This window comes from Chiloscyllium punctatum, chromosome 8 (assembly GCF_047496795.1).
Source record: "Chiloscyllium punctatum isolate Juve2018m chromosome 8, sChiPun1.3, whole genome shotgun sequence".
NCBI classification, from domain to species: domain Eukaryota; kingdom Metazoa; phylum Chordata; class Chondrichthyes; order Orectolobiformes; family Hemiscylliidae; genus Chiloscyllium; species Chiloscyllium punctatum.
The window spans coordinates 48,011,705-48,038,943 of record NC_092746.1 but is presented as its reverse complement, the minus strand read 5'-3'; the positions used below and the strand labels follow the sequence as shown (position 1 = coordinate 48,038,943).

Genomic DNA, 27,239 nt, shown 5'->3' with positions numbered 1-27,239 from the left:
CAGCTTGTTTGGTTTAATTCAGAGTGTAAACAATATAGTGTGGGATTGGAGACATCACACATCAATGAAATAAGGGTGACCAATTCCTCCCTTGAAGGAGATCACTGAACAAATTGGGATTTTATTCCCATTAGATTACAGCCTTGTTTGATTTAATTCTTCATGTCTCAGAATAAGAGGTCACAGAGATGAGGAGGAAGTTCTTCTCTCATAGTAGTGAACCTGTGGAATTCCTAACCATGGAGTTGTTGAAATTGGGTCATTAAATATATTCAAGACTGAGATATACAGATTTTTATTTTGGTTTTTCCCAAATCAGTCTGTTCAGAGATGTTATTACACACATTTGGATCAATGACTTATTAATTAAAAATCTAATCAAGGGTTTTAAAGAAAAACAGGAAAGTGGAGTTAAAGATTATGAGATCAACCATGATCTCATTGAATGGCAGAACAGATTTGATGGACTGAATCACCTACTTCTGCTCTAATGTCTTATTATTATGTTTAGCAGACATCCTGAGTAAATATAAAAAACATAGTTTAAAAAGAGGGGCAGATTCTCGCTAACTCAGTCTAGTTTAGTGATTGGAAGTCTAATAATTTTAAGCACCAAGCATCACCGATTAGGTTTAACACAGCCAGAAACAAATCTACCATTTGCATTCCTTAGTCCCAGTATCAATAACCGCACATTCGAATGTTGTTTTCCATTCCATGTACTGACCATTCTGTGAAAGGTTCTACTCATGCTGAGTTGTTTTGCCGCAGATCAAAAGGCAGTCTCTTAGAGGCCTCCAGACCCATGAAGTTTGAAATGAGTAGAGGAGACTTGCAGGCTGTCAATTTGAGTTGAATTTTAACTTTGGTCCCAGAGATGAAGAACCAGAATCTAACCTATTGCATTACTTAGTTGCATGGTACTTTTTTTCTAATTAATATTAGAACAATTCTTCTTTCAAAATTTCAGGAATTAAATATTGGGACACTTTTACCAAGTTCTGTTTTGAATCCAGTTTAAACAATGCAATGGCAAAACAATTGGGCAACATTCTTGAGTATTTCAAACACTGAATGCAAATACATTTAAAGCCCAGGATTCATGTTGTATTTCTGAAATACAAATGTAATATGTAGTTTAGGAAGTTAGCCATAATTGACAACTTGGAATTATTGCATTATTTCTATATTAGAATTAAGTTCTGGGATTACAAATACTGTTTATAAGAGCAGAATGATACATTGCCAAAAAGAGATGTGAAATTGAAGCTCTTCATTGTGAATTCATCAGAGCCAGCACACAAGAACCCAACCTGAGAAAGAGTACAGCTTGTAAAGCAGGTGCTGATTAGTTGGGTTTTGGTTGGCAGCAGTTCTGCTGTGTCTCTGTGCCAACCGTGCTCCAACTAACACTCTTCACCTTGCTGCTGGCTTAACATACTCTTGAAACTTAGCCTTGAAACTGGTACATTTTGACTTTAATGGTCCTAATAGTTTCACATGAAGCTGCAAAGTAAAGGTTGGCATGTCCAGGGGTTTATATCATCTTCTATTTATAATTGCCATGGAATTCTTCCATTGTAAAACTATTTTTCTTTTAATTACAGGGTCTGAAAAGCCCCCAGGAAAGTGTAACAGAGGTTAAATCTCCAGTTGAAAACTTTCGAATACCCAGCAAGGTATTGTGTCAAAGTTTATCATGTCACCCAATAGTTTTTTTTTGTATCTATTCAGTATGTCTAATTATGTTTTATAAGTGTGCAGCCAACTCTTTTTAAAATTACCATTTCTTCACCTGCAAGCTGAAGTCTTATACTTTGGAACAATAAACTCCCTAAGCTGATTCACTACTTCACAGGAATTGTAGCAAAATTTCACCACCACTCCTTCTTTTTCCCAACCCACCCACAAAAAAGGATTATTTTGTATATCAGATTGATAGCCTCAGTAAATCTAGATTAGATTAGATTAGATTAGATTACTTACAGTGTGTGAATTCTAATAAAGAGAATTTATTGTATTATTGTAAAGGTGCTCACAAATGAGTAAAGTCACATAATGAGTAATATCGCAGATAAATTGGCCGTTGTCCCATTCAGTTTGTACCAACTCTTTTTTTCTTTAAAGAATTCAGTTAATCCATTTCCTGGCTAATCTCCCATGTTCATAAGAGTTTAATTTCTTCAGATATTTATCCGTTTATTTTTTTGAAAATTTATTTAATGTGTATCTCACAGCTTAACAGGTATTTATGTTCCAAATCCAAACCTTTTGAAATAACTTATAATTATTCATCAGCATTTCTGCCTTAAATCTGTGCATCGTGATTATTGGCCTTTCGGACATTAGGAAAAAATAGTTTAATTTGCTTTATCTCAACCTTTCATGATATTAAACACCTTCACCAAAGATTCTCTTCTCCTTTTATGCTTGCAGAAGATCAACTTGTTATTGAATAAGGGAGTAGAAAAAAAAAACTTTTTTTGGTATTTAATTTAGGTTCCTAATATGTTGTAAAGTTTTCAGAATCATTCCTTCAAAAATTGACCAAGAGATTTGTAATACAAAGTGTTTTATCACTGAGCAATTTAATGTATATATATTGGTGCTTTGAGATGATGAAGTGTGCAAAGTTCAACGTATTGACAAAGAAGTGAATGTAATTTTCTATTCAAGCAAAAACAAATGCTGAGAGAATCCAAGGGTGAACAGCCACCTGAAAGGGGGAGGGGCCATATTAAAAGCACACTGTCTTTAGTATATAGGAGAAATGTAAGTTATTTTAAATATGTCCAGTTCTTATTTGCCAAGTTATTGAGCAGCTATGATGTCAATATTCAAAACATCTATTTATAATTGAAATTGTGGTAATCTGTGAAATTCCTGTGTGAATCTGTATTAAGGGTGTTGTGAGAAACCAGTTCATATGTGAATAACGTATTACGTTTGTAAGTAACTTATGGTATTGAAGATTTCTTAAATTGTAATTTTGTAGACAGATGACTTAACCTTGTTCATTAACAAAATAAACTTCACATTGTCACAAATTAGTTTTATCAAATTGTACATCTTCTGGCTAAATTATTTTGCTGAGTGTTTTCATTAAGAGGTAAATGCTTCAATTCAGTATGTTCACTCTGGCTTTAGTATTGAGTCAGTTTAACATCTCCTGTTCCCTTTAGAAAGTTAATAAGGGACCATTTATTGTTTGACAATTAAATCTAAATGAAGTGATCTTCTTTTGCTGATCTTCATTTCCCCTCTCTCTATCTTTTCAAAAGTAGTTACTGTTGGTCTACTCAAGACTTGCCTATCATTAGAATATAAGTGTAATTGACGATATTTGAGGGTAAACAGGAAACCACTTTTGTTGAAGTCGGACTGTACAGGAAGGACAAGGTTGCACCTAAACCGTAGGGGCATCATGTATTGTGGCAGCAAGGTTTACTAGCGCTACTTGGGAGGGTTTAAACTAGTGTGGCAGGGGGTCAGGAACCAGAGCAGAAGGTCACCAACTTAAAAGGCCAAGGATGAGTCAGAGGACAAGGTCAGTAAGATTAAGAGGAAGAATAGACGGGGAGAGGTTACTGAACATCGCAAGACTAATGGTCTGAGGTGTTTTTGTTTTAATGTGAGGTGTAGGATAGTTAAGTCAGATGAACTTTGAGTCTGAATTAATACAAATGACAATGGTGATGTAGCTATTAGAGAAACTTGTTTGAGAGGGTAGCAAGACTGGCAGTTTAATGTTCTGGGATTTAGATGTTTCAGGTGAGATAGAGCAGGATGCATAAGAGGTGGGGGAGTTACGTTGCTGATATAGAAAATATCACAGCTATACTGGGAGAGGACACCTTGGGGGGCTTATCCAGCAAAGCCATATGGGTAGAACTCCAGAATAGGAAAGGTGCGGTCACTTTGATGGGATTGTACTACAGGGTACTGTAGTCAGTGATTTTAACTTCCCCAACATGACTGGTAATAGATGCAGGGGCCTAAATAGGGAAAATTTACTAGGTGTGTTCAGGACAGTTTTTTGAAACAATATGAGAGTAATCCAACTATGGAAAGCACCATGTTAGTCCTAGTACTGGAGATTGAGCCCAGCCAGGTGATTGAAGTTTCAGTGGGGGAGCATTTTGGGAGCAGTGACCATAATTATGTAACATTTAAGTGACTCATGGATAAGGATAAGAGTAGTTCTTGGGTGAAAGTGCTAAACTGGGGGAAGGCAAACTTCCAAAAGGTAGGTAGGAACTGGGGAATGTAGATTGGGGCAGCTGAATGATGGTAAGTACACGTGGCATGTGGGAATCTTTTGAAGGCCAATTGATTAGAGTTTGGGACCAGCATGTTCCTGTGAAATTGAAGGATAAGGGTGGTAAGTTTCAGGATGACAAAAGAAATTGAGAGCTCAGTTGAAAAAAAAAAGTGGCATACGTAATGTTTAGGAAAACAGGAATTTCTAGGCCAGTGGGCCTTATGTTAGTGGCAGTGAAATTAATGGACAAGATTCTTAAGAAGACAATTTACTTACATTTGGAAAAATATGGATTTATTAGTGAGAGGCAGCATGGCTTTGTGTGGGGAAGGTTATGTCTCACCAACTTGATTGGGTTTTTTGAAGAAGTGACAAAGACGATTGATGAGGTCAGGCTGGTAGATGTTGTCTGCATGGATTAGCAAGGCCTTTAACTAGGCCTGTCATGGCAGGCTGATACAAGAGTGAAGCCACATGGGATTCACGGTGAGCTGGTAAGATGGATATAAATCTGGCTTAGTCATACAAGACAGAGAGCAGTGGTAGTGATGTTTTCTGACTGGAGATCACTGTGACCAATCGTATTCCTGTAGCTTATAATATATATAAATTATTTGGAGGAGAATATAGGTGGTCTGATTAAGTTTGCAGACGGCACAAAGCATGAATAGTGAGGTGGATTAGCAAGATATTGATGGGCTGTAGACTTGGGAGAAATGGCAGTTGGAGTTTAATCTGATCAAATGTGCAAGAAAGCAGTCTGTAAGATCTTATACAGGGGAGAAGTATGCAGTAAGTGGCAGAACCCTTAGAAGCAGCAACATAGAGAAGGATCTAGGTGTTTGGGTTCACAGTTCCCTGAAAGTGGATATGGTGGTCACAATGGCAGATGGCATGCTTGCTGTCATTGGTTAAGGCATAGAATATAAAAATGTCACATCACACCTGTATAGAACTTTAGGTGGGCCGTGTTTTGAATATTGTGTACAGTCTGGTCATTATACTACCAGAAGGATTTGGAAGCTTTAGAGAGTGTACAGAAAAGATTCATCAGGATGTTGCCTGGTTTCTGAGGAGAGTTTGGACAAATTGTGTTTGTTTTCAATTGAACATTGAAGGATGAGGGGTGACCTCACAGAAGTATACAAAATTGAGAGAGGCATTAGTAGAATGGATAGTCAGAGTATTTTTCTCAGGATAGAAAGGTTAATTACTAGGGGACATAGATTTAAGGTAAAAGGGAAAAGTTCAAAGGAGATGGGAGAGACAAATTTTTTATACAGAGGTGGCAACTGAGCTGCTAGAGGAGATGGTGGAGGTGGATATAGAAATATCTTGACAGATATATGAATAGGCAGTGAGTAGAGGGAAATGAACCATGTAAAGGCAAAAGATTTTAGTTTAGAAAGGCAGCACAACCTCGCTGGGTCAAAGGGCTTGTTCCTGTGTATACTGTTCCTTGAATAACGTTTGAGATTTCTCCCAGTATTTAATGTTCAAATTGGTTGGATGCAGTTTTCTCCCCTGTATCAGGTGGACTGATACAGATTAAATTTAATTAAGCTGTTGCAGCTGAGTGTGAAATATTATTCTCCTCATGCTGTTGAATTTCTGTGGTGTTTGATATCAACGATTTGGCCCTCTCCTGTGGTTCACCCTCTGCACCACCACCCTTCATTTCCCTTCCTGCCTGTTGAAAGGCTATTGGTTTGAGGTTACAAACCTTATGTGGTTACGATGCATTTTAGTCAAGGGTGAATCTTTAATCCATTTACTTTCATTCCTCAATGAAAAAGTGATTGGAGATTTGTCTTCTGGGGCCTAACGTTACCTCAAATTATGCGAGCCAATCCAAAGCTAAACTTGATGTCAAGTCCTGCTAATGCAATTGGTTGATGATTAGATTAGATTCCCTACAGTGTGGAAACAGGCCCTTCGGCCTACACCGACCCTCCAAAGAGTAACCCACCCAGTCCCATTTCCCTCCGACTAATGCACCTAACACTACGGGCAATTTAGCATGGCCAATTCACCTGACCTGCACAACTTTGGATTGTGGGAGGAAGCCAGAGCACCCGGAGGAAACCCATACAGACCCTGGGAGAATGTACAAACTCGACACAGTCACCCAAGGCTGGAATCGAACCTGGGACCTAGATGCTGGGAGGCGTATACAAAATCTGCTTGTGCAAAGTACATGGGTTGTTTATCAAATAACTTTTAGCATTGTTGGGCATTTTCTTGCCTGGGATTATTTAATTTATGGTGTGGTTCACTGCAAGAGCTGGGAAATGTTGTTCTGTTGTACACTCCTTATTGTGCTAATGTTGGTTCAACTCTAGATGGCAGTGTAATATCAGCAATCAAAACCTGATTAGCTTGCAACTTCAAGACTTCAATCATTTCAATGTAGATTCTATTCTGTTGATTTTAACCTGCACAGCGCTGAACAAATTGGTTGACTGTATTCCCACAAATGGCATGTAGTACGTTGATGCTTAGCTCAGTGTTTAGAATATTTATTTCAATTTTCTGTGTAGCATATTCACTGTTTAAGTCGAGGCTAGATTGGGAGAAATTTGTAGATAATTTCAAAATAAATTTTCTTCCCACTCTGAAAAGGTGTCCTTTCTTTTCAGTGGACAGTGTTTATTAAAAATTGCTGGATGGGTATTGTGCTTCTGATTCCTGTATGTAGATGTCACTGTGAGACTTAGCTGCTTTTCAGGTTATGTCCTGTAGAGAAATACACAGATCTGCGCAGCTTAATTAGCAAAAATAGCCACTAAATGACATTTTTTCAGCTGTCATATGTTCTTGCACATTCTTTTTCACCTGAACTTTTTGGTTTGAGGGGAGCATCTTTCAGAAAAAAAGTGAACAAATAGCCAGGGCTTGCTGTGTGGCACACTTGTACTGGAAATAACATGTTCCCTATATTGTTACAGTCATAAATAACATGCACACAAAATTTGTACCGATTTCACTTCAACAAAATACGTAACAGCTATTCTCTGGTTCAAATCATCGGACAATGCAATGACCAGAGTTAAAATGCTGTGTTTTAAAGTTTAAATAATGCTTGACAGTTAACTGTCAGTTGAAATTAACTGGATTTGGAGGTGCCGGAGTTGGACTGGGGTGTACAAAGTTTAAAAATCACATGCCAGGGTATAGTCCAACAGGTTTATTTGGAAGCACTAGCTTTTGGAGCGCTCCTCCTTCATCAGGTTCCCATGGAAAATAACTGGTTCGTTCATCATGGTAATGTTTCTACCAAACAACACTGTCCTTTTGTACAGCATGGTTATTGTTGTTTTCCTCTCCATGGGTTTTTCTTGTGAATTGTTCTGTTGAGTTCAAGATGAAAAGCTTTGACAAAGCTTCGCTTTCTGCAGAAATAGTATTAGAATGTCGAAATTATAACTCTCGGTCTCTCATCCGTTCAAATTTGGATGAGTGCTTGTTTGTCACTTGGCGTTATCTATGTTTAAAATTTAAAATCAGTTGATGTTTCAGTTTACTGACTTTCAGCAGATGAAAGGTAACTGTCCTGGCAAATTACTGTTTCTTTTCACAGATGGTGTCTGGCACTCTGAGTATTTCCATCACTCTGTATTGTTTGTGTTGTACTTTTTAAGTTCATTTATGGAATGTGGCATTGCTGGCTGGCCAGCATTCATTGCCCTTCCCTTGTTCCCCTTGAGAAAGTGATGGTGAGCTGCCTTCTTGAACCGCTGCAGTCCATCTGTTGTGGGTTGACTCACAATGCAATTAGGGAGGAAATTCCAGGATTTTCACCCAGCGACAGTGAAGGAATGGCAGTATATTTCCAAGTCACAATGATAAGTGGCTCAGACAGGAACGTGCAGGTGGTACTGTCCTTATCCTTCTAGATGTAAGTGATTGTGGGTTTGGAAGGATCTATCTGATGATCTTGGGTGATATTCTGCGGTGCATCTTGCAAACAGTAGCAGCAGTGTGTGCTAAGCATCAGTGGCAGATGTGGTGCCAATCAAGTGGGCTGCTTTGTACCAGATGATGTCAAGCTGCTTGTGTGTTGTGAGGCTGCACCCATCCAGGCAAGTGAAAAGCACTCCATCACACTCCTGACTTGTGCCCTGATGATGGATTAGCTTTGCGGAGTCTGGGGGTGAGTTACTCATTGCAGTATTCCGAGCTTCGGACCTGCTTTTGTAGCCACTGTATTTATGTGGTGAATCCAGTTGAGTTTCTGGTCTGATTTGTTTCCTGAGTACAATTCACAGTGAGAGCATGTGATAAGGACACAAGCAGACTTTTCCTATGCTGTGTTTATTCAATGTTATTCCAGTTGCAAAATTCTTTTTCCAGACTTTTTCTTGCCTGGTTAATGCACTATAAATACTCTGTAAATACAAAACTGAAAAATATAAGTTATTTCATTAAGAGCTTTTAGTGCACTGTGAAGGCTTCAGATCCACTTGGCAACCAACAACCTGAACTGAAAGTTCAGCTCACATTTTGACAGCTATGACAAATTCCACAATATTCTAAACTAAGTCTCTGTGTTTTAAATAAAGCAACTCAATGTTTATGAATCCTTTTTTAAAACCAAAAATGGGTTCCAAGGTTCAGTCTTTCTTAAAATCTAATTTGTTGTTCTTTGCTGTAGCATACATGCGTATCAGGTTTTCTTAATTCCTTAATTAGATTTTGAGATCAGTTTCAAGTCAAACTGAAATGAAAATATTGCCTCCTTTCACTTTCAGGTACGGAACTAATAAATCAATGCAAGTAAATCTTTTACGAGATGTTGTCCTTACTTTGATAAAAATAGAACACCCTTTGCTTTCATTACTTAGGTTGCTTTGCGATTGTGATTGACACCTTAAATAGTGGAGGTGTTTGACACTGTGATTATCACTGACAGTATTGTCATAAATTGTGGTACTTGGTGTAGGAATCAGTAACTTGCTGTCAGAATTTAGTGATTTTTTTTTAAGTTGGAGTATCTATTCACAGACATAACCAGATACAAAAGTAATAACTTGCATCATATTGCACCAAATAAAGTGAACCATCCAAGGTGCTTCACAGGAGCACTATCAATGGAAAAATTTGGAGTCACATGAGGGGATATTATGATAAGTGGCTGCAACCTGGTTAATGAGATTTTTAAGGAACATTGTAAAGGGGAAGAGAGGCAAAGAAGGAACTCCGAATAAAGGATTCAGTCAGCTGAAGATATGACTAGCAGTTGTAGAATATTTAAAAGTGGGCATGTGAAAAAGGCCAGCCAGTGATATTTCAGATGCTTTGAGGCTGGAAAAAGTTGCACCAAGGGAGCAGGTAGGCTTTGGAGCGATTTGAAAATCAAGATAACTATGTAAAATCAAATTGGTGGCAGACTTAAAAAGTAATATGGCTCAGTAAACATGGGGGAAATGGGTCTGATGAAGCAAATGGATGAAGAGAAGTAAATGGCAAGGCATGGAAGAAAGTGGACCACGTGAACACACAAACCGTAGAATTGGCAAGTATTATGAAGTTGAAGGTGTGTACTGTACCTTGAAGAGAAAGTAAGAGCTGACAAACAGTTGTGATGACTAGCTAGCAATCTCAGAGTCATGGACATGTACAGCATGGAAGCAGACCCTTCAATCCAACTCGTTCATGCTGACTAGTTATCCTAACCTAATCTAGCCCCATTTGCCACCACATGGCCCATATCTCTCTCTAATTCCTTCCTATTCATATGCCCGTCTAGATGTCTTTTAAATGCTGTAATTGTACCAGTCTCCATCATTTCCTTTGGCAGTTCATTCCATACATGTATCACCATCTGCATGAAAAAATTGCCCTTAAGGCCTCTTTTTATATCTTTCCCCTCTCCCCTTAAACATATGCCCTCTAATTCTGGATCCCCCCCATCCCAGGGAAAAGATCTTGTCTATTTATCCTATCCATTCCCCTCATGATTTTATGAACCTCGAGAAGGTCACCCCTTAGCCTCTGATGCTCCGGGAAAAACGGCCCCAGCCTATTCAGCCTCTCCTGATAGCTCAAATCCTCCAACCCTGGCAACATCCTTGCAAATGTCTTCTGAACCCTTTCAAGTTTCGCAACATCTCTCCAATTGGAAGGAGACCAGAATTGTGCACAGTAATCCAAAAGTGGCCTAACCAATGTCTTTTACAGCCGCAACGTGACGTCCAACTCCTGTACTCAAATGATCCGACCAATAAAGGATAGCGTACTAACCGCCTTCTTCACTATCCGATCTACCTGCGACTCTACTTTTAAGGAACTATGAACCTGTACTCTCTTTGTTTAGCAACACTGCCTTGGATCTTACCATTAAGTGGAGAAGCCCTGTTCTGACTTGCTTTCCCAAAATGCAGCACCTCACATTTATCTAAGTTGGTGGCTCATCTGATCAATATCCTGTTGTACTCTGAGCTAATCTTTGCTGTCCACTATACCTCCAATTTTGGTGTCATCTGCAAACTTACTAATTGGACCTCCTATGATAGCATGCAACTCATTTATATAAATGATGAAAAGTAATGGTCCGAGCACCAATCCTTGTGGCACTCCACTGGTCACAGGCCTCTAGTCTGAAAAGCAACCCACCACCACAACACTGTCTTCTCCCTTCGAGCCAGTTCTGTATTATAATGTCTAGTTCTCCCTATACTCCATGAGATCTAACCTTGCTAACCAGTATCCCATGAGGAACCTTTCCGAATGCCTTACTGAAGTCTAGAAAGATCACCTCCACCGCTCTGCCCTCATCAATCCTCTTTGTTACTTATTCAAAAAATTCAATCAAATTCATGAGACATTATTTTCCATGCGCAAAGCCATGTTGACTATCCGGAATCAGTCCTTGCCTTTCCAATTACGTGTAAATTCAGTCCCTCAGGATTCCCTCCAACAACTTGCCCAGTACAGATGTCAGGCTCACCGGTCTATAGTTCCCTGGCTTTTCCTTACCACCTTTCTTAAATAGTGGCACCACGTTAGACAACCTCCAGTCTTCCAGCACCTCACCTGTGACTATCGATGATGCAAATCTCTCTGCAAGGGGTCCAGCAATCACTTCTCTAGCTTCCCACAGAGTTCTCAGGTATACCTGATCAGATCCTGGGGATGTATCCACTTTTATGTATTTCAAGACGTCCAGCACCACCACCTCTTTAATATGGACATTTTTCAAGATGTCACCATCTTTTTCTCCACATTCTGTATCTTTCATGTCCTTCTCCACAGTAAACACTGATGCGAGATACTTAATTAGTGCCTCCCCCATCTCCTGCGGTTCCACTGAAAGGCTGCCTTGCTGATCTTTGAGGGACACTATTCTTTCACTTGTTACCCTTTGTCCTCAGAGTATTTGTAAAAACCCTTTGGATTTTCCTTACCCCTGTTTGCCAAAGCTGTTTTGCCCTCCTGAGTTTCCTCTTAAGCATACTACTGCCTTTATACTCTTTTAAGGATGCATTCGATCTCACCTGTATGCACCTTACATATGCTTCTTTCTTTTTCTTAACCAAAACCTCAATTTCTGTAGTCATCCAGGATTCCCTACACCTAGCATTGCATTTTAGGGCAAAAAGCTGGTATTAACTTCTGGGTCTGCAGGTTGTAAAGAAACAAAGATGGCTCTCAGTGGAGTCATACTCTACTGAAAATTCTCTTCCTGTCGGATGTTGAAATTTAGGGAGAGTTTCTATGTCATTGATGATAATGTCTGCAAGAAGTGTCTTTGATTGCAAATCCAATCATATTGCATGGATCGATTGGAGCAGCCCTTAGAGGCATTGCAGGAGCTAGGGAATGTGATGAATGGGAGTTCTCAGATGGGAGAAAAGCCACAGATACAGTGAGGTTGATGGGTTAACTCCAGAAGAGGAGGGAGGGGTAGGCAGGTAGTGCCGGAATCTTCTGTGGCTATCCCCATTTCAAACAAGTGTGCTGTTTTGGAAAATGCAGGGGACAATAAACTCTCTCAGGCATGAACAGCCAAATTTCAGTTAACGAGACAGGCTCTAATGTAATGAGGGGTACATGTGGTTCCAAGCAATCGATTGTGATAGGGGACTCTCTAGCCAGAGGCACAGACAGATGTTTGTGTGGCCAGCAGCGAAAAATCAGAACGGTGCATTGCCTCCCTGGTGCCTGGATCAAGGATATATCGGAGAGGGTGCAGAATGTCCTCAAAGGGGAGAGAGATCAGCAGGAGGTCATTGTACACACTGGATCTAACAACATAGGAAGGAAAAGGATGAGATTCTGAAGGGAGAATTTAGAACAGAGGCCCTCGAAGTTAGTATTATTTGGATTACTCCCAGTGCTACGAGCTAGTGAGGGTAGGAATAGGAGGACAGAGCAGATGAATGCATGGCTGAAGAGCTGATACACGGAAGTGGTTTCACATTTTTGGATCATTGGAATCTCTTCTGGGGTAGAAGTGACCTGTACAAGAAGAATGGATTGCACCTGAATTGGAAAGGGACTACTCTGCAGGCAGGGAGATTTGATCGAGCTGCTTGGAAGGATTTAAACTAGTAAGGTTTGTGTGGGGGGAGTTGGGAGGGAGAAGAAGTGGGACCTAGAGAGATACTGAGGAAAGAGATCTATCAGAGACTGATACAGTTGAGGAAAGGAGCAAGTCAAAGTCAGGGGCAAAACAGAGAACAAGGTAGAACTAAAACATTAAACTGCATTTATTTCAATGCAAGGGGCCTAACAGGGGCACATGAACTCAGAGCATGGTTAGGAACATAGGACTGGGATATCAGAGTAATTACAGAAACGTGGCTCAGGAATGGACAAGACTGGCAGTCCAGGAAACAAATGCTACAGGAAGGAGCCAGGGCAAGAGAGGAAGGGAGTGGCATTTTTGATAAGGGATAGTATTACAGCTGTACTTATGGAGGATATTCCTGGGAATACATCCAGGGAAGTTATTTGGGTGGAACTGAGAAATAAGAAAGGGATCACCTCATTGAGTTTGTATTACAGATCCCCTAATAGTCAGCAGGAAATTGAGAAACAAATTTGTAAGGAGATCTCAGCTATCTGTAAGAATAATAGAGAAAATCCCAGCAGGTCTGGCAGCATCTGTAAGAAGAGAGAAGTTAGACTCGAAATGTCAGCTCTTTTCTCTCCTTACAGATGCTGCCAGACCTGCTGAGATTTTCTGGCATTTTCTCTTTTGGTTTCAGATTCCAGCATCCGCAATAATTTACTTCTATTATGTAAGAATAATAGTGGTTATGGTAGGGGATTTTAACTTTCCAAACATAGCCTGGACCTGCCATAGTGTTAAGGGTTTAGATGGAGAGGCATTTGTTAAGTGTGTACAAGAACAGTTTCTGATTCAGTATGTGGATGTACCTACTAGAGAAGGTGCAAAACGTGATCTACACTTGGGAAATAAGGCAGGGCAGGTGACTGACGTGTCAATGGGGCAGCACTTTGGGACCAACGACCATAATTCTATTGGATTTAAAATAGTGATGGAAAAGGATAGACTAGATCTAAAATTTAAAGTTCTAAATTGGAGAAAGGTCAATTTTGATGGTATGAGGCAAAAACTTTTAAAAGCTGACTGGGGACAGATGTTCGCAGGTAAAAGGCTGGAAAATGGGAAGCCTTCAGAAATGAGATAACGTGAATCCAGAGACAGTATATTCCTGATAGGGTGAAAGGAAAGTCTGGTAGGTATAGGGAATTCTGGGATGACTAGAGAAATTGAGGGTTTGGTTAAGAAAAAGAAGGAAGTATATGTCAGATTTAGACAATATATATCGCGTGAATCCTTAGAGTATAAAGGCATTAGGAGTATCCTTAAGAGGGAAATCAGGAGGGCAAAAAGGGGGCATGAGATAGCTTTGGCAAATAGAATTAAGGAGAATCCAAAGGGTTTTTACAAATACATTGAGGACAAAAGGGTAACAAGGGAGAGAATAGGGCCCCTCAAAGATCAGCAAGGCGGCCTTGTGTGGAGCTGCAGAAAATGGGGGAAGATACTAGCCAAGTATTTTACGTTAGTATTTACTGTAGAAAAGAATATATAGAATATAGAGAAATAGATGGTGTCATCTTGAAAAATGTCCATATTACAGAGGAGGAAGTGCTGGATGTCTTGAAATGGGTAAAGGTGGATAAATCCTCAGGACCTGATCAGGTGTACCCTAGAACTCTGTGGGAAGCTAGAGAAGTGATTGCTGGGTACCTTGCTGAGATATTTGTATCATCAATAGTCACAGGTGAGGTGCTGGAACATTGGAGGTTGGCTGACATGGTGCCACTATTTAAGAAGAGTGGTAAGGACAAGCCAGGGAACTATAGACCAGTGAGCCTGACCTCCGTGGTGGGCAACTTGTTGGAGGGAATCCTGAGGGATGGGATGTACGTGCATTTGGAAAGGCAAGGACTGATTAGGGATGGTCAACATGGTTCATGCGTAGGAATTATGTTTCTCAAACTTGGTTGAGTTTTTTTAAGAAGTAACAAAGAGGATTGATGAGGGCAGATTGTTAGATGTGATCTATATAGACTTCAGTAAGGTGTTCAACAAGGTTCCCCATGGGAGACTGATTAGCAAGGTTAGATCTCACAGAATACAGGGAGAACTAGCCATTTGGATACAGAACTGGCTCAAAGGTAGAAGACCGGAGGTTGGTGGTGGAGGGTTGTTTTTCAGACTGGAGGCCTGTGATCTGTGGAATGCCACCAGGATTGGTGCTGGGTCCACGAACGTTCATAATTACATAAATGATTTGGATGTGAGCATAAGATATATTGTTGGTAAGTTTGCAGATGACGCCAAAATTGGAGATGTAGTGGACATCGAAGAAGGTTACCTCAATTTACAACAGGATCTTGACCAGATGGACCAATGGGCTGAGGAGTGGCAGATGGAGTTTAATTCTGATAGATGCGAGGTGCTGCATTTTGGGACTTTTAGAGTTAAAGAATAAATTGATATTATTTTCTTAAAATAGTGGAATTTGGGAGCTTTCTATTACTCTTATTTTAACAGATTACGAGGCATGATGAGTTTTTTTTGAGTTTTTGGTTTAATTAACAGAAGGGTTCACCACAGAAGCAGTAAAGGTACTGGTGACTTCGGCAACAGGCACTTTGCAAAGTTGGAGTCGAGTCAGGCACATTATGGAATTAGAAAGATAAGTTGTCTACTCGGAATAGAAGTGAACACTGGACTAACCACTTCCAACCTTCCTTCAATTCAATGTCAAATCTTGGTATCTTCTGACCACCTTCCATAGAGAATTTTGGAGAAGAAAATGTTTTTTTTCAAAATGTGTTTTAAGTCACAGTGTATTCCTCCAAATATTTGACTGCTCTGTTGACAATAAAACCAAAAAAAAGTTGTACAGCTATCTTGGTAATTGAGAAGCATCTCAGCGAGTCTGTTGCAATATCTTTGTCCTTTTTTCTGGTTCCAAATTGAAGTAGATGAAACACACTCAGATCTACATGTAAGCATTAGTGTTTTGTAACAGGCAGCGATAAGACAATTGAAAGTATTTCAATTCAATGCATATATTTTTAAATGCACACAGAGTTAGTTAATGGCCCAGATATTTGGAAAGAGAATGCTTTTCCATTCTTTGACGACCTCTATACCGCTTTCTCCCTTGTTCATACCCTGAGTGCAGATGAGAGCTCTCAATATATTCATTCTTAAGCAATGTAGGCCAAAAACAACCATTATAAAAAGCATGAAAGCAGCTAAGAGACAGTAACTTGTCCAGAACTTATTTTACTTTGATTCATCCAAAGATTAAACTGCTCATTGTTTATGATCTCTTGTCACAGTGTGATTTTGACCAAGAGATTGGTAAAGTTTAAGGATTCAGCATTTTTATATAGTAGTTTGACACTGCATTGCTCTACATTCAGAATTGCAGATGGATGATATTTAGCGTATGAAGAACCTTGTGTGATGTTAAGACCTATGAAGTACATTTTTCTGTGTCTGAATGGTAATCCTATGAAAATAATGCATAAGACTAATGTGGTGTAGGCAACATCATATTTGTTGTTCATCAGTGAATTCAAGAATGCCAAGACTATGAAGAATTGGAGATTGAATCTGGTAACTACTCATTCATTGTTCTTCAGAGATTTTAGCTACTAGTTCAGAGTGCTGCAATTTGTAGCCAATATTGGAGCTAGTGACCGGAAGTAATGGGTGGCAGCATTGAGAGCTGTCCATTCGAAGGGAAGTTTAGGTATTTTAGAAAGAGAAGTTGAGGGAATGGAGCAGTGCAGCAATTTGGACAAAGGCAAGCAGGGAAGCTAGCGATAATATCATCAATGAATAAGGCCAAAACAAATGAATAAATACATAAAACTAAAGACTATATTTGAACAAAAAAGCATACATCCATGCAGATGAAGTAGTAGCACAAAAAAAGCAGCACATGGTTTAGATATAATCACAATCATAGAGACCGGGCTACTGGGTAGTCCAAGTTACCCAAGTGTTCCACATTGGAAAAGAGACAGGTAAACGAGAAGAGTACTTCTGAAAGAAATGATGTCGTAAAGGCAGTGATGAGAAAGGATCTTGGCTATGTGGGGTGATTAGGAAGAACAAGGGTTGGAAGGTGCTGACAAGAGTAGTTTGTAGGCCCCCTTGTGGTAGTAATCCTGTTGGACAGAAAATTGTGATAAATAAGCAAAGGCCATGTGGTAATTGTGAGTGAATTTAATCTTCTGAGACTGGACTAATCAAAGTGGCAAAATAGCTCTGCAAAATGAGTTTGGAAAATGGTTTTGTGACTTTTTTAGAAACAGTAATTTGTGGAGCTAAGAAAAATGGTATTTTAGACGTGAGCACATGCACTGAGGTAGGCTGATTTAATAATACCACAGGAGAAGACCAACAGGTAGTTATCCTATGACAATGTAGTTGTATTCCAGCGAAACCTTGCTTAATGTAAATAATGGGGATTGTGAGAAAAGTGGGGTTGGGGCAGACCAGCAAACAATATCAGTCATGATTGCTCAAAGATCACCCAATAGTCTAATGCAAAGTATAGCACAGCCAGAAATCGTGTTTATTAATGAAGCAAAAGTATATTTAACACGGCTACATTTAAAAAAAATGTAAGAAAGCTACTCTCTGTTCAATACCTCTCGCAGAAAGCTGCTCTGTTGGCAGCTGACATTGGCACATGCACAGAATGGCATGAAGACTAGCACTGACGTTGAGCATACGCAGAATGGCACGGACATCAGCGCATGCACAACGCAGCCTGCGAACCAATCCTTGCTGGCATATTGCTAACGGAGGTAAGCATTCTCCAAAATACCGTTCCCTAATTCTTCAGCGATGTTATAGCCAAATCATGCTGCTGAAACACGTTATCCCAGAATTACTTGTACCAGGAAATAGTGCTCAAAATGGAAATGAATTTCATTATGTTTGGAAGGAGTTATTTCAGTCCCAAACAAGAATGTTAAAATTGATAACATAGAAGTATGGGCTTGATAGGGTAAATGGATTAAAAGTATGACAAATAAGCAGCAAGAACACAATTCAAAGTGGCCAGCAAAAATGCATTCTACTATAAGTACAAAGCTTCGCAAGATCCATCTCACGCTTACTAAAGATGGTAAAATGTATGTTAGAAAAAGAATGTTGGAAAGTGCAAAGGTAACCTTGAAGATTGGAAGTGTTTTAGAAACCAGCACAAAACTATGTTTTTAAAATAATGGTTGAAATTAGAAACTTTAGAATGAGAGAGTAATTTGCCAGGAATATAAACACCGATTTTAAGAGCTTTTACAAGTGTATAAAAATGAGAGTTGTTAAAGGAAACATTGATTTTCTTGAGAGCAGAGACAGACTAAGTCATCATTGGGAATGATGAAATGGTAGAGACATTGAACAATTATTTTGTCCCGAACTTCACAATAGCAGGTGCAAATTCCATAATAGCAATAGGTGTCAGCCAAGGGGTCAGGGAGAAGTTATCAGCAGAGAAAGGATATTGGAAATGCTCACAGGTTTGAATTATGACAAATTCATCCGATCTGATGGTCTTCATTCTCATAGTTGACAAGTGGTACTTCAGCGATGATAGACGTGCTGGTTATGATTTTGCAAAATTCCCCAGATACTGGAAAAGTGCCAGAGAATTAAACAAAAACAAATGTAACACTGCAATTCGAAAAAGATGGGAGAGAAAATAAAAACTCAGAACTGTTGCCAGGTAAGCTGTCATCATTCATCAGGCCGAGTGTTGAAAGCTGTTTTTGAGAAAGACTTAACATTGCATTTTGAAAATTGCAGTTTGATCAGAGTCTAAAGATTTTATTAAAGGGAAATAATGTTAAAAAAATTATTAGGAATTTTATGAACATGCAGCTCAGAGTACCTGAAGGAGAACCAATCGATGTAATATAATTGAATTTCCAAAAGGTATTTGATAAGGTGGCCACCACAGGTTAATATTTAACTGAAGTGTTTCGGGAGATGGGAAAAGAAGTTTAGCATGGATGGTGAATGACTAATGGCAGGAACTGAGAAACATGAATAAATGATATACTTCCATGTTGGCAAACTGTATGTAAGTTAGCTCACTGAGCTTGAAGGTTTGTTTTCAGACGTTTTGTCACTATACAATCTGTATTGACAAGAAGTTCTGTCTAGTCATCTAAATTGAGTATGAAAGGTGTATTAAGTTTATTAATGTGGGAAAGTGGCAGTTAAGTTGATGATCAACCAATTCATTTTCGGTAGCTGAGCAGGCTGAAGAGGCTGTGTCGTCTGCTTGTCCTGCCTCTTAAGATTTCTGCTTGTGGAAAAGAAACAGTCATCTTTCCGATTTGATTTGCAGTTCACAATGATGTCTGTAGAGATAATCAGTTATAGATGTTGGATGAATACAGGCTCTATTCTCTAACCTGTTTTATCCAAATTTGATTTGATTTATTACTGTCACATGTACTGAGGTACGGTGAAAGTGTTGTCTTATGTACCTGTCAGGCAGATCTTACTATACAGTGTATCGTGGTAACAGAATAGAGTGCAGGATGCAATTTTCTAGCTGCCACGAAGATGCAGAGAGAGATCAACTTTAAAGTGGTCATCCAAAAGTCTCAGAACAGTGAGGAAGAAGCTGCTCTTGAATCTGTTTGAATGTGTATTCAAACATATATATCTTCTGTCCGATGGAAGAGTGTGTAACGGGGGTGGGAGGTGTCTGATTATGTTGGCTGCATTCCCAACGCAGTGGGAAGTTTAGATGGAGCCAGTGTATGGGAGACTGGTTTGTATGATGGATTGGGCTGTGTTTACAGCTCTCTGTAGTTTCTTGTGGTCTTGGGAAGAGCAGTTGCTATCCCATGCTGTGATGCATCCAGATAGGATTTAATAGTGCAGCTATAAAAATTTGGAAGAGTCTTTATAGACATGCTGAATTTCCTTAGCCTCCTGAGGAAGTAGAGAAGTGTGGTGCTTTCTTGACTGTAATGACAACGTGGGTGGACCAGGACAGATTGATGATCGTCACACCCAGGAACTTGATGCTCTCGACCATCTGCACCTCAGCACTATTGATACTGACAGCACTGTGAAGTCAGTAACCAACTCCATGATTTTGCCAACATTGATGGGGAGATTGTTGACTTTACCCTATTTCGCGAAGCACTCTATCTCTTTCCTGTACCCCATCTTGTCGCTGTTTAAGATCTGACCTACAGTGGTGGTGGTGCCAGCAAACTTGTAAATGGGGTTGGTGTGCTTGTGGGACACCATTTTTGAGGTTTATCATGGAGTAGATGTTGTCACGTCCTTACTGAATGTGGTCTGTTGGTCAGGAAATCAAGAAGTCAGTTGCAGCGGTGGGAGCAGACACCTAGATCCTGGAGTTTGGGGATATGTTTGTTTAGAATTATGGTGTTGAAGGCAGAACTGTAGTCAATAAGTAGGAGCCTGACATAGGTATCCTTGCTATCAAGTTATTCCAGGGAAATGGCATCAGCTGTGGACCTGTTGTGCAAATAGGTAAAAACAAGGTGCAAATAGACAAGTTGCAGAGGATCAAGGCAGTTTGGTAGGCTGGAGTTGATGTGAGCCATGACCAACCTGTTGAAGCATTTCGCGATTGTGCATGTCAGAGCCCTGGTTGGTAATCATTGAGGCGTGCAGCATGATTTGTCTTTGGCATCAGGATGATGCTTGTTTTTTTGAAGCCTGTGGGGACTTCAGATCCTAATAAGGAGAAGTTAACAATGTTTGTGAACACTCCCACTAGCCGGTCCACACAGAATCTGAGTGCACGGCTGGGGACTCTGTCTAGCCAGTTGCTTTCCGTGAGTTCACTCTCAAGAAGACTGATCTAATGACTGGTGGTGACTGACGGTACAGGTGCATCCGAGGCCATTGGGATAGGTGGCATCATTTCACTACCCTTCTGTTCAAACTGAGTGTAGAATACATAGTGCTCATCAGGCAGGATGTACTTATGCCTGCGATTCCGTTTGACTTCACTTTATAACTCGTTATATCTTGTAAGCCTTGCCACAAATGGCATGTGGGGTTAATCTGGTTTCAAGCTTGTTTGGTATTACCTCGTGACATCCCTGTTGGTCTTTTGAAGGTTGTACCTGGATTCCCTGTATAGGTCCAACTTGATTGCCTCAGACCTGGACATCAGTTGGGAGTGGATTTCCCGGTTCATCCATGGTTTCCAGTTGGGGTATGTTTGGGTTAACTTTTTCAGCGCACACTCGTCTACACGCTTTTTTTTCATGAAATCTGTAATGGTTGTGGCATTCTCATTTAGGTTGGCCACTGAGTTCTTGAATATGGACCAGTCCTCTGACATTAAGCAGTCCCATAGAAGCTTTTCTATTTCCTCAGACCAATACTGCATGACCTTCTGTACTGAGTCCTCGCGCCTCAGTTTCTGCTTATAAGCCAGGAGGAGGAGCGCAGCATTGTGGCCTGATTTTTCAAAATGCAGATTGGGGGTAGAGTATTAGGCATGTTTGTTTGTGTAGCAATGATCAAGGATGTTCAGACCACTACTCAGACAGGAGATGTGTTGGTGGTATTTCAGTAGCAGGTTTTTGAGGTTGGCCTGATTGAAATCTGTGGGAAGCTAGGGAAGTGATTGCCAGGACCCTTATTGAGATATTTGTATCATCGATTGTCACAGGTGAGGTGCTGGAAGATTGGAGGTTGGCTAACGTGGTGCCACTATTTAAGGAAGGTGGTAAGCAAAAGCCAGGGAACTATAGACCGGTGATCCTGACATCGATGGTGGGCAAGTTGTTGGAGGGAATCCTGAGGGACAGGATTTACATTTATTTGGAAAGTCAAGGACTGCTTAGGGATAGTCAGCATGGCTTTGTGCGTGGAAAGTTGTGTCTCATGAACTTGATTGAATTTTTTTGAAGTAGTAACAAAGAGGATTGATGAGGGCAGAGTGGGGGATGTGATCTATATGGACTTCAGTAAGGCATTTGGAAAGGTTCCCAATGGTAGGTGGTTGGCAAGATTACATCCCATGTAATGTAGAGAGATCTAGCCTTTTGGATACAGAACTGGCACGAAGGGAGAAGACAGAGAGTGGTGGTGGAGAATTGTTTTTCAGACTGGAGGCCTGTGACCAGTGGTGTGTCACAAGGATCAGTGCTCGGTCCACTACTTTTCATCATTTATATAAATAATTTTGGTGTGAACGTAGGAGGTATAGTTGATAAGTTTTACAGATGACATCAAAATTAAAGGTGTAGTGGACAGCGAAGATGATTACCTCTGAGTACATGGGACATTGATCAGATGGGCCAATGGGCAGATGGAGTTTAATTTGGATAAATGTGAGGTGCTGCATTTTGGAAAAGCAAATCAGAATAGGACTTGTACACTGTCCAAGACAGTGTTGCTGAACAAAGAGATCTTTGGAGTACAGGTTCATAGTTCCTTGAAAGTAGAGTCACAGGTAGATAAGATAGTGAAAAAGGAAGTATGCTTTGCTTTTTTGGTCAGAGCGTTGAGTGCAAGAGTTGGGAGGTCATGTTGCAGTTGTACAGGGCTGAAGGGTGACCTTGTAGAGATTTATAAAATCATGAGGGGCGTGGATAGGGTGAATAGACAAGGTCTTTTCCCTGGAATGTGGGGAGATCAGAAGTAGAGGGCATAGGTTTAAGGTAAGAGGGGAAAGATATAATAGGGACCGAAGGGGCACCTTTTTCATGCAGTGGGTGGTGCGTGTTTGGAATGAGCTGCCAGAGGAAGTGGTGGAGGCTGGTACAATTACAACATTTAGAAGGAATCTGGATTGGTATATAAATTGGAAGGGTTTAGAGGGATATGGGCCAAGTGTTGGCAAATGGGACTAGATTAATTTAGGATATCTGGTCACCTGATCAAGTGTACCCGAGAACTCTGTGGGAAGCTAGAGAAGTAATTGTTGGGCCGCTTGCTGAGATATCTTATCATCGATAGTCACAGGTGAGGTGCCGGAAGACTGGAGGTTGGCAAACGTGGTGCCACTGTTTAAGAAGGGTGGTAAAGACAAGTCAAGGAACTGTAGTCCGGTGAGCCTGACCTTGGTGGTGGGCACGTTGTTGGAGGGAATCCTGAGGGACAGGATGTACATTTCACCCGGAATGACAGGGTTGTTAAGAAGGCATATAGTGTTCTGGCCTTTATTAATAGAGGGATTGAGTTCCGGAACCAGGAAGTTATGCTGCAGCTGTACAAAGCTCTGGTATGGCCACACTTGGAGTATTGTGTACAGTCCTGGTCACCGCATTATAAGAAGGATGTGGAAGCTTTGGAAAGGGTGCAGAGGAGATTTACTAGGATGTTGACTGGTATGGAAGGAATGTTTTACGAGAAAAGGCTGAGGGCCTTGAGGTTGTTCTTGTTAGAGAGAAGAAGGTTGAGAGGTGACTTAATAGAGACATACAAGATAATCAGAGGGTTAAATAGGGTGGAGAGAGAGAGCCTTTTTCCAAGTATTAGGATGGCAAACACGAGGGGACACAGCTTTAAAGTGAGGGAAGATAGGTATAAGACAGATGTCAGAGGTAGTTTCTTTACTCGGGGTATAGAATGCTTTGCCTGCAATGGTAGTAGATTCGCCAAGTTTAAGTGCATTTAAGTCGTCATTGGACAGGCATATGGATGTACATGGAATAGTGTAGGTTAGATGGGCTTCGGATTAGTATGACAGGGTGGCGCAACATCAAGGGCTGAAGGGCTCGTACTGTGCTGTTATGTTCTATGTATTTGGAAAGGCAAGGACTGATTCGGGATAGTCAACATGGTTTTGTGCATGGGAAATCATGTCTCTCAAACTTGATTGAGTTTTTTTGAAAAAGTAACAAAGAAGTTTGATGAGGGCAGAACAGTAGATGTGATCTATATGGACTTCAGTAAGGCGTTCAACAAGGTTCCCCATGGGAGACTGATTAGCAAGGTAGATCTCATGGAATACAGGAAGAACTAGCCATTTGGACACAGAACTGGCTCAACGGTAGAAGACAGAGGGTGGTGGTGGAGGGTTGTTTTTCAGACTGTAGGCCTGTGACCAGTGGAGTGCCACAAGGATCAGTGTTGGGTCCTCTACTTCTTGTCATTTACATAAATGATTTGGATGTGAGCATAAGAGGTACAGTTAGTAAGTTTACAGATGACACCAAAATTGGAGGTGTAGTGGACAGCGAAGAGGGTTACCTCTGATTACAACAGGATCTGGACCGTGGCAGATGGAATTTAATTCAGATAAATGCGAGGTGCTGCATTTTGGGAAAGCAAATCTTAGCAGGACTTATACACTTAATGGTAAGGTAAAAACAATGACTACAGACGCTGGAAACCAGATTCTGAAGTAGTGGTGCTGGAAGAGCACAGCAGTTTAGGCAGCATCCAAGGAGCTTTGAAATCACACTTAGTGATAAGGTCCTAGGGAGTGTTGCTGAACAAAGAGACCTTGGAGTGCAGGTTCATAGCTCCTTGAAAGTGGAGCCGCATGTATATAGGGAAGTGAAGAAGGCGTTTGGTGTGCTTTCCTTTATTGGTCAGAGTATTGAGTACAGGAGTTGGGAGGTCATGTTGCAGCTGTACAGGACATTGGTTCGGCCACTGTTGGAATATTGCGTGCAATTCTGGTCTCCTTCCTATCGGAAAGATGTTGTGAAACTTGAAAGGGTTCAGAAAAGATTTACAAGGATGTTGCCAGGGTTGGAGGATCTGAGCTACAGGGAGAGGCTGAACAGACTGGGTCTGTTTCCCCAGGAGTGTCGGAGGCTGAGGGGTGACCTTTATAGAGGTTTACAAAATTATGAGGGGCATGGATAGGGTAAATAGGCAAAGTTTTTTCCCTGGGGTCAGGGAGTCCAGAACTAGTGGGCATAGGTTTAGGGTGAGGGGGAAAAGATATAAAAGAGACCAGAGGCAACTCTTTCACGCACAGGGTGTTATGTGTATGGAATGAGCTGCCAGAGGAAGTGATGGAGGCTGGTACAATTGCAACATTTAAAGGGCATTTGGATGGGTATATGAATAGGAAGGGTTTGGAGGGATATGGGCCGGGTGCTGGCAGGTGGGACTAGATTGGGTTGGGATATCTGGTCGACATGTACGATTTGGATTGAAGGGTCTGTTTCTGTGCTGTACATCTCTATAAATCTTAAGTCACTGGCTACGATGGATAAGGCTTTGCTGTATGTGCTTGTCGCATTGTATGCTTATTCAAGTACTTCACTTTTGCATGGGGCGAGCTATTGACTACAGTCAAGATAGTGGAGGTGAACTCATGTGGCAGGTAGTATGGACTGCATTTCACTGTTAAATATTCCAGGTCTGGGGAGCAGCGACTCACCAGGGTCATAATGTCTGAGCAATGGGCATTTTTGATTTATGAGGCAGACTCCACTGCCCCTTGCCTTCCCCAAAAATGTAAGCAGTCCATTCAATGAATTGAGGAGACCACAGGTTGTACCCCACAGTCAGGGGTGAGCTTTATCTCTGATATAGCAGTCCCTCATTTCTCTTTGCCAGGTTAATCAAGCTTTAAGGTTGTCCATCTTATTTTCCATGGCTTGGATAGTTGCCAGCAGTATGCTAGGGAGGGAATGCTTGAAACCTTGGAGTTTGTCTCACTTTGAATTACTTTGAATGATGCTAATATTTTTAAAAGGATTGCATTTTACTTGACAAAATCATTGAATCATTATCTCATTGTTTTCCTTTTGAGAAACAATTGTATCCCTAAATGAATTATCACTTATTATCATATTAGCCAAATATTTACATTTTCGACTTGAATAGAAATAGTTTTAAGAATTAATACTTTATTGTGGAACAGGAGATGTGCATAAGAAACATTGAATTCAATTAGGTCAAAGACTTTGCAACTACAAGAAATGCATTCGTAACTATTTATTTGGATCACAATTGGCATAACGATGATACTTGTGTTATGGTTGAATGAATGCTGTATTCACTTTTCATATGTTAATGCTTGATCTGCAACTATAAAATTACCTGCTGTTTTTAACCTACTGATTTTATTCTACAAAAGCTGATTAGCAAGGCATTGTAGCCATCCCTACTAATTTTATTATGGGAACATTTCTAAACCACTATTACAGTGAAATTCAAATTTAGTTAGCACAAAGAAATTCAATTATCCTCCTCTTTACAAGCAGCAGAATTTAATCTTATTTGCTTGGTTTTCAATGGACGATTCAAGTAGTTCTTGGTACTGTATGTATTGCCTTGTACAATGTGTTCTTACTTTGTTTAATTCAGGAAGAACTAAGAGAATTAAGAGAAATTCCCAGTGACCCTCAAGCGGAGCAAGAAATAATTGACAGCATTGAAGAAATTTATTTCAACAATGACTCTTTTGATGTTGTGAACTATGAGCTGGAGGTAACTGTAACATGTTTTCTTCCTCTTTGTTTTGTGAAAAATGCTGAAGATGCACTAGTAGCTTTTGAGTTGTCTGAATGTGACACAAGGTGGGTGGCACAGTGGTTAGCACTGCTGCCTCACAGCGCCAGAGACCTGGGTTCAATTCTCGCCTCAGGCAACTGACTGTGTGGAGTTTGCACATTCTCCCCGTGTCTGCATGGGTTTCCTCCGGGTGCTCCGGTTTCCTCCCACAATCCAAAAATGTGCAGGTTAGGTGAATTGGCCATGCTAAATTGCCCGTAGTGTTAGGTGAAGGGGTAAGTGTAGGGGAATGGGTCTGGGTGGGTTGCGCTTTGGAGGATCGGTGTGGACTTATTGGGCCGAAGTGTAAGTAATCTAATCTAATTATAACCAAGCCCACATAACTGGAAATTTATGGGACTGACTACAGTACTCATTTTATACCCTGCTTTATTGCTCTTCATGGAAGTGAAAATCGATGAAAATTAACCCCAAGCATTGATGAGCACATGGCAATTGAGATTCACTCTTCGATTGTAATCAGTTATCTTTGATGGGGTGCCTCCGTGCTATTAATGTTGTACTAATTTAAGTTGCTTTTTAACCAATGTATTGTTTTTGTGAGCACTAGATTGATAGTTACACTGGTTGCTGTCAATGCAAAATCTTATTCGATTTTCTGTACATCTTTTACTTAGTCTGGGTAAGACTGTGATGAGTGAGTTGAGACTATTTTAAATGCTTCTGAATCTCAGATTTATGACAGTACAGAGGGAGGCTATTCAACCCATTGTGTCTACACCAGCTCTCCAAATGAGCTTGTCAATAATGTCATTATCCTGCCTTCTCTCCATAACCTGCACATAGTTCCTTTTCAAATACCAATCTAACTAAACATTTGAATACAGCAATTGAACTGACCTCCACTACACTTTCAGGCCGTGCACTTACTTTGAATGCAGATTATGGAATTTTAACTTCCATCATCTGATTGTTATATCTGAGACTTTTCATGAACTAAAATACTTTAAAGAAAGAAATATGGAGCTTAAA

The 27,239-nt window shown here is 40.4% G+C and overlaps 1 protein-coding gene across 1 annotated transcript in view; it reads left to right on the top strand.

Annotated features, from left to right (window-relative positions):
- vps50 (VPS50 EARP/GARPII complex subunit) overlaps window positions 1-27,239 on the top strand; it is a 181,325-nt gene that overhangs the window by 7,988 nt on the left and 146,098 nt on the right. The window contains exons 2-3 of the mRNA XM_072575489.1: window positions 1,608-1,679; window positions 26,061-26,183. Coding sequence (XP_072431590.1) covers window positions 1,608-1,679; window positions 26,061-26,183 — 195 coding nt within the window. The remainder of the gene's footprint in view (window positions 1-1,607; window positions 1,680-26,060; window positions 26,184-27,239) is intronic.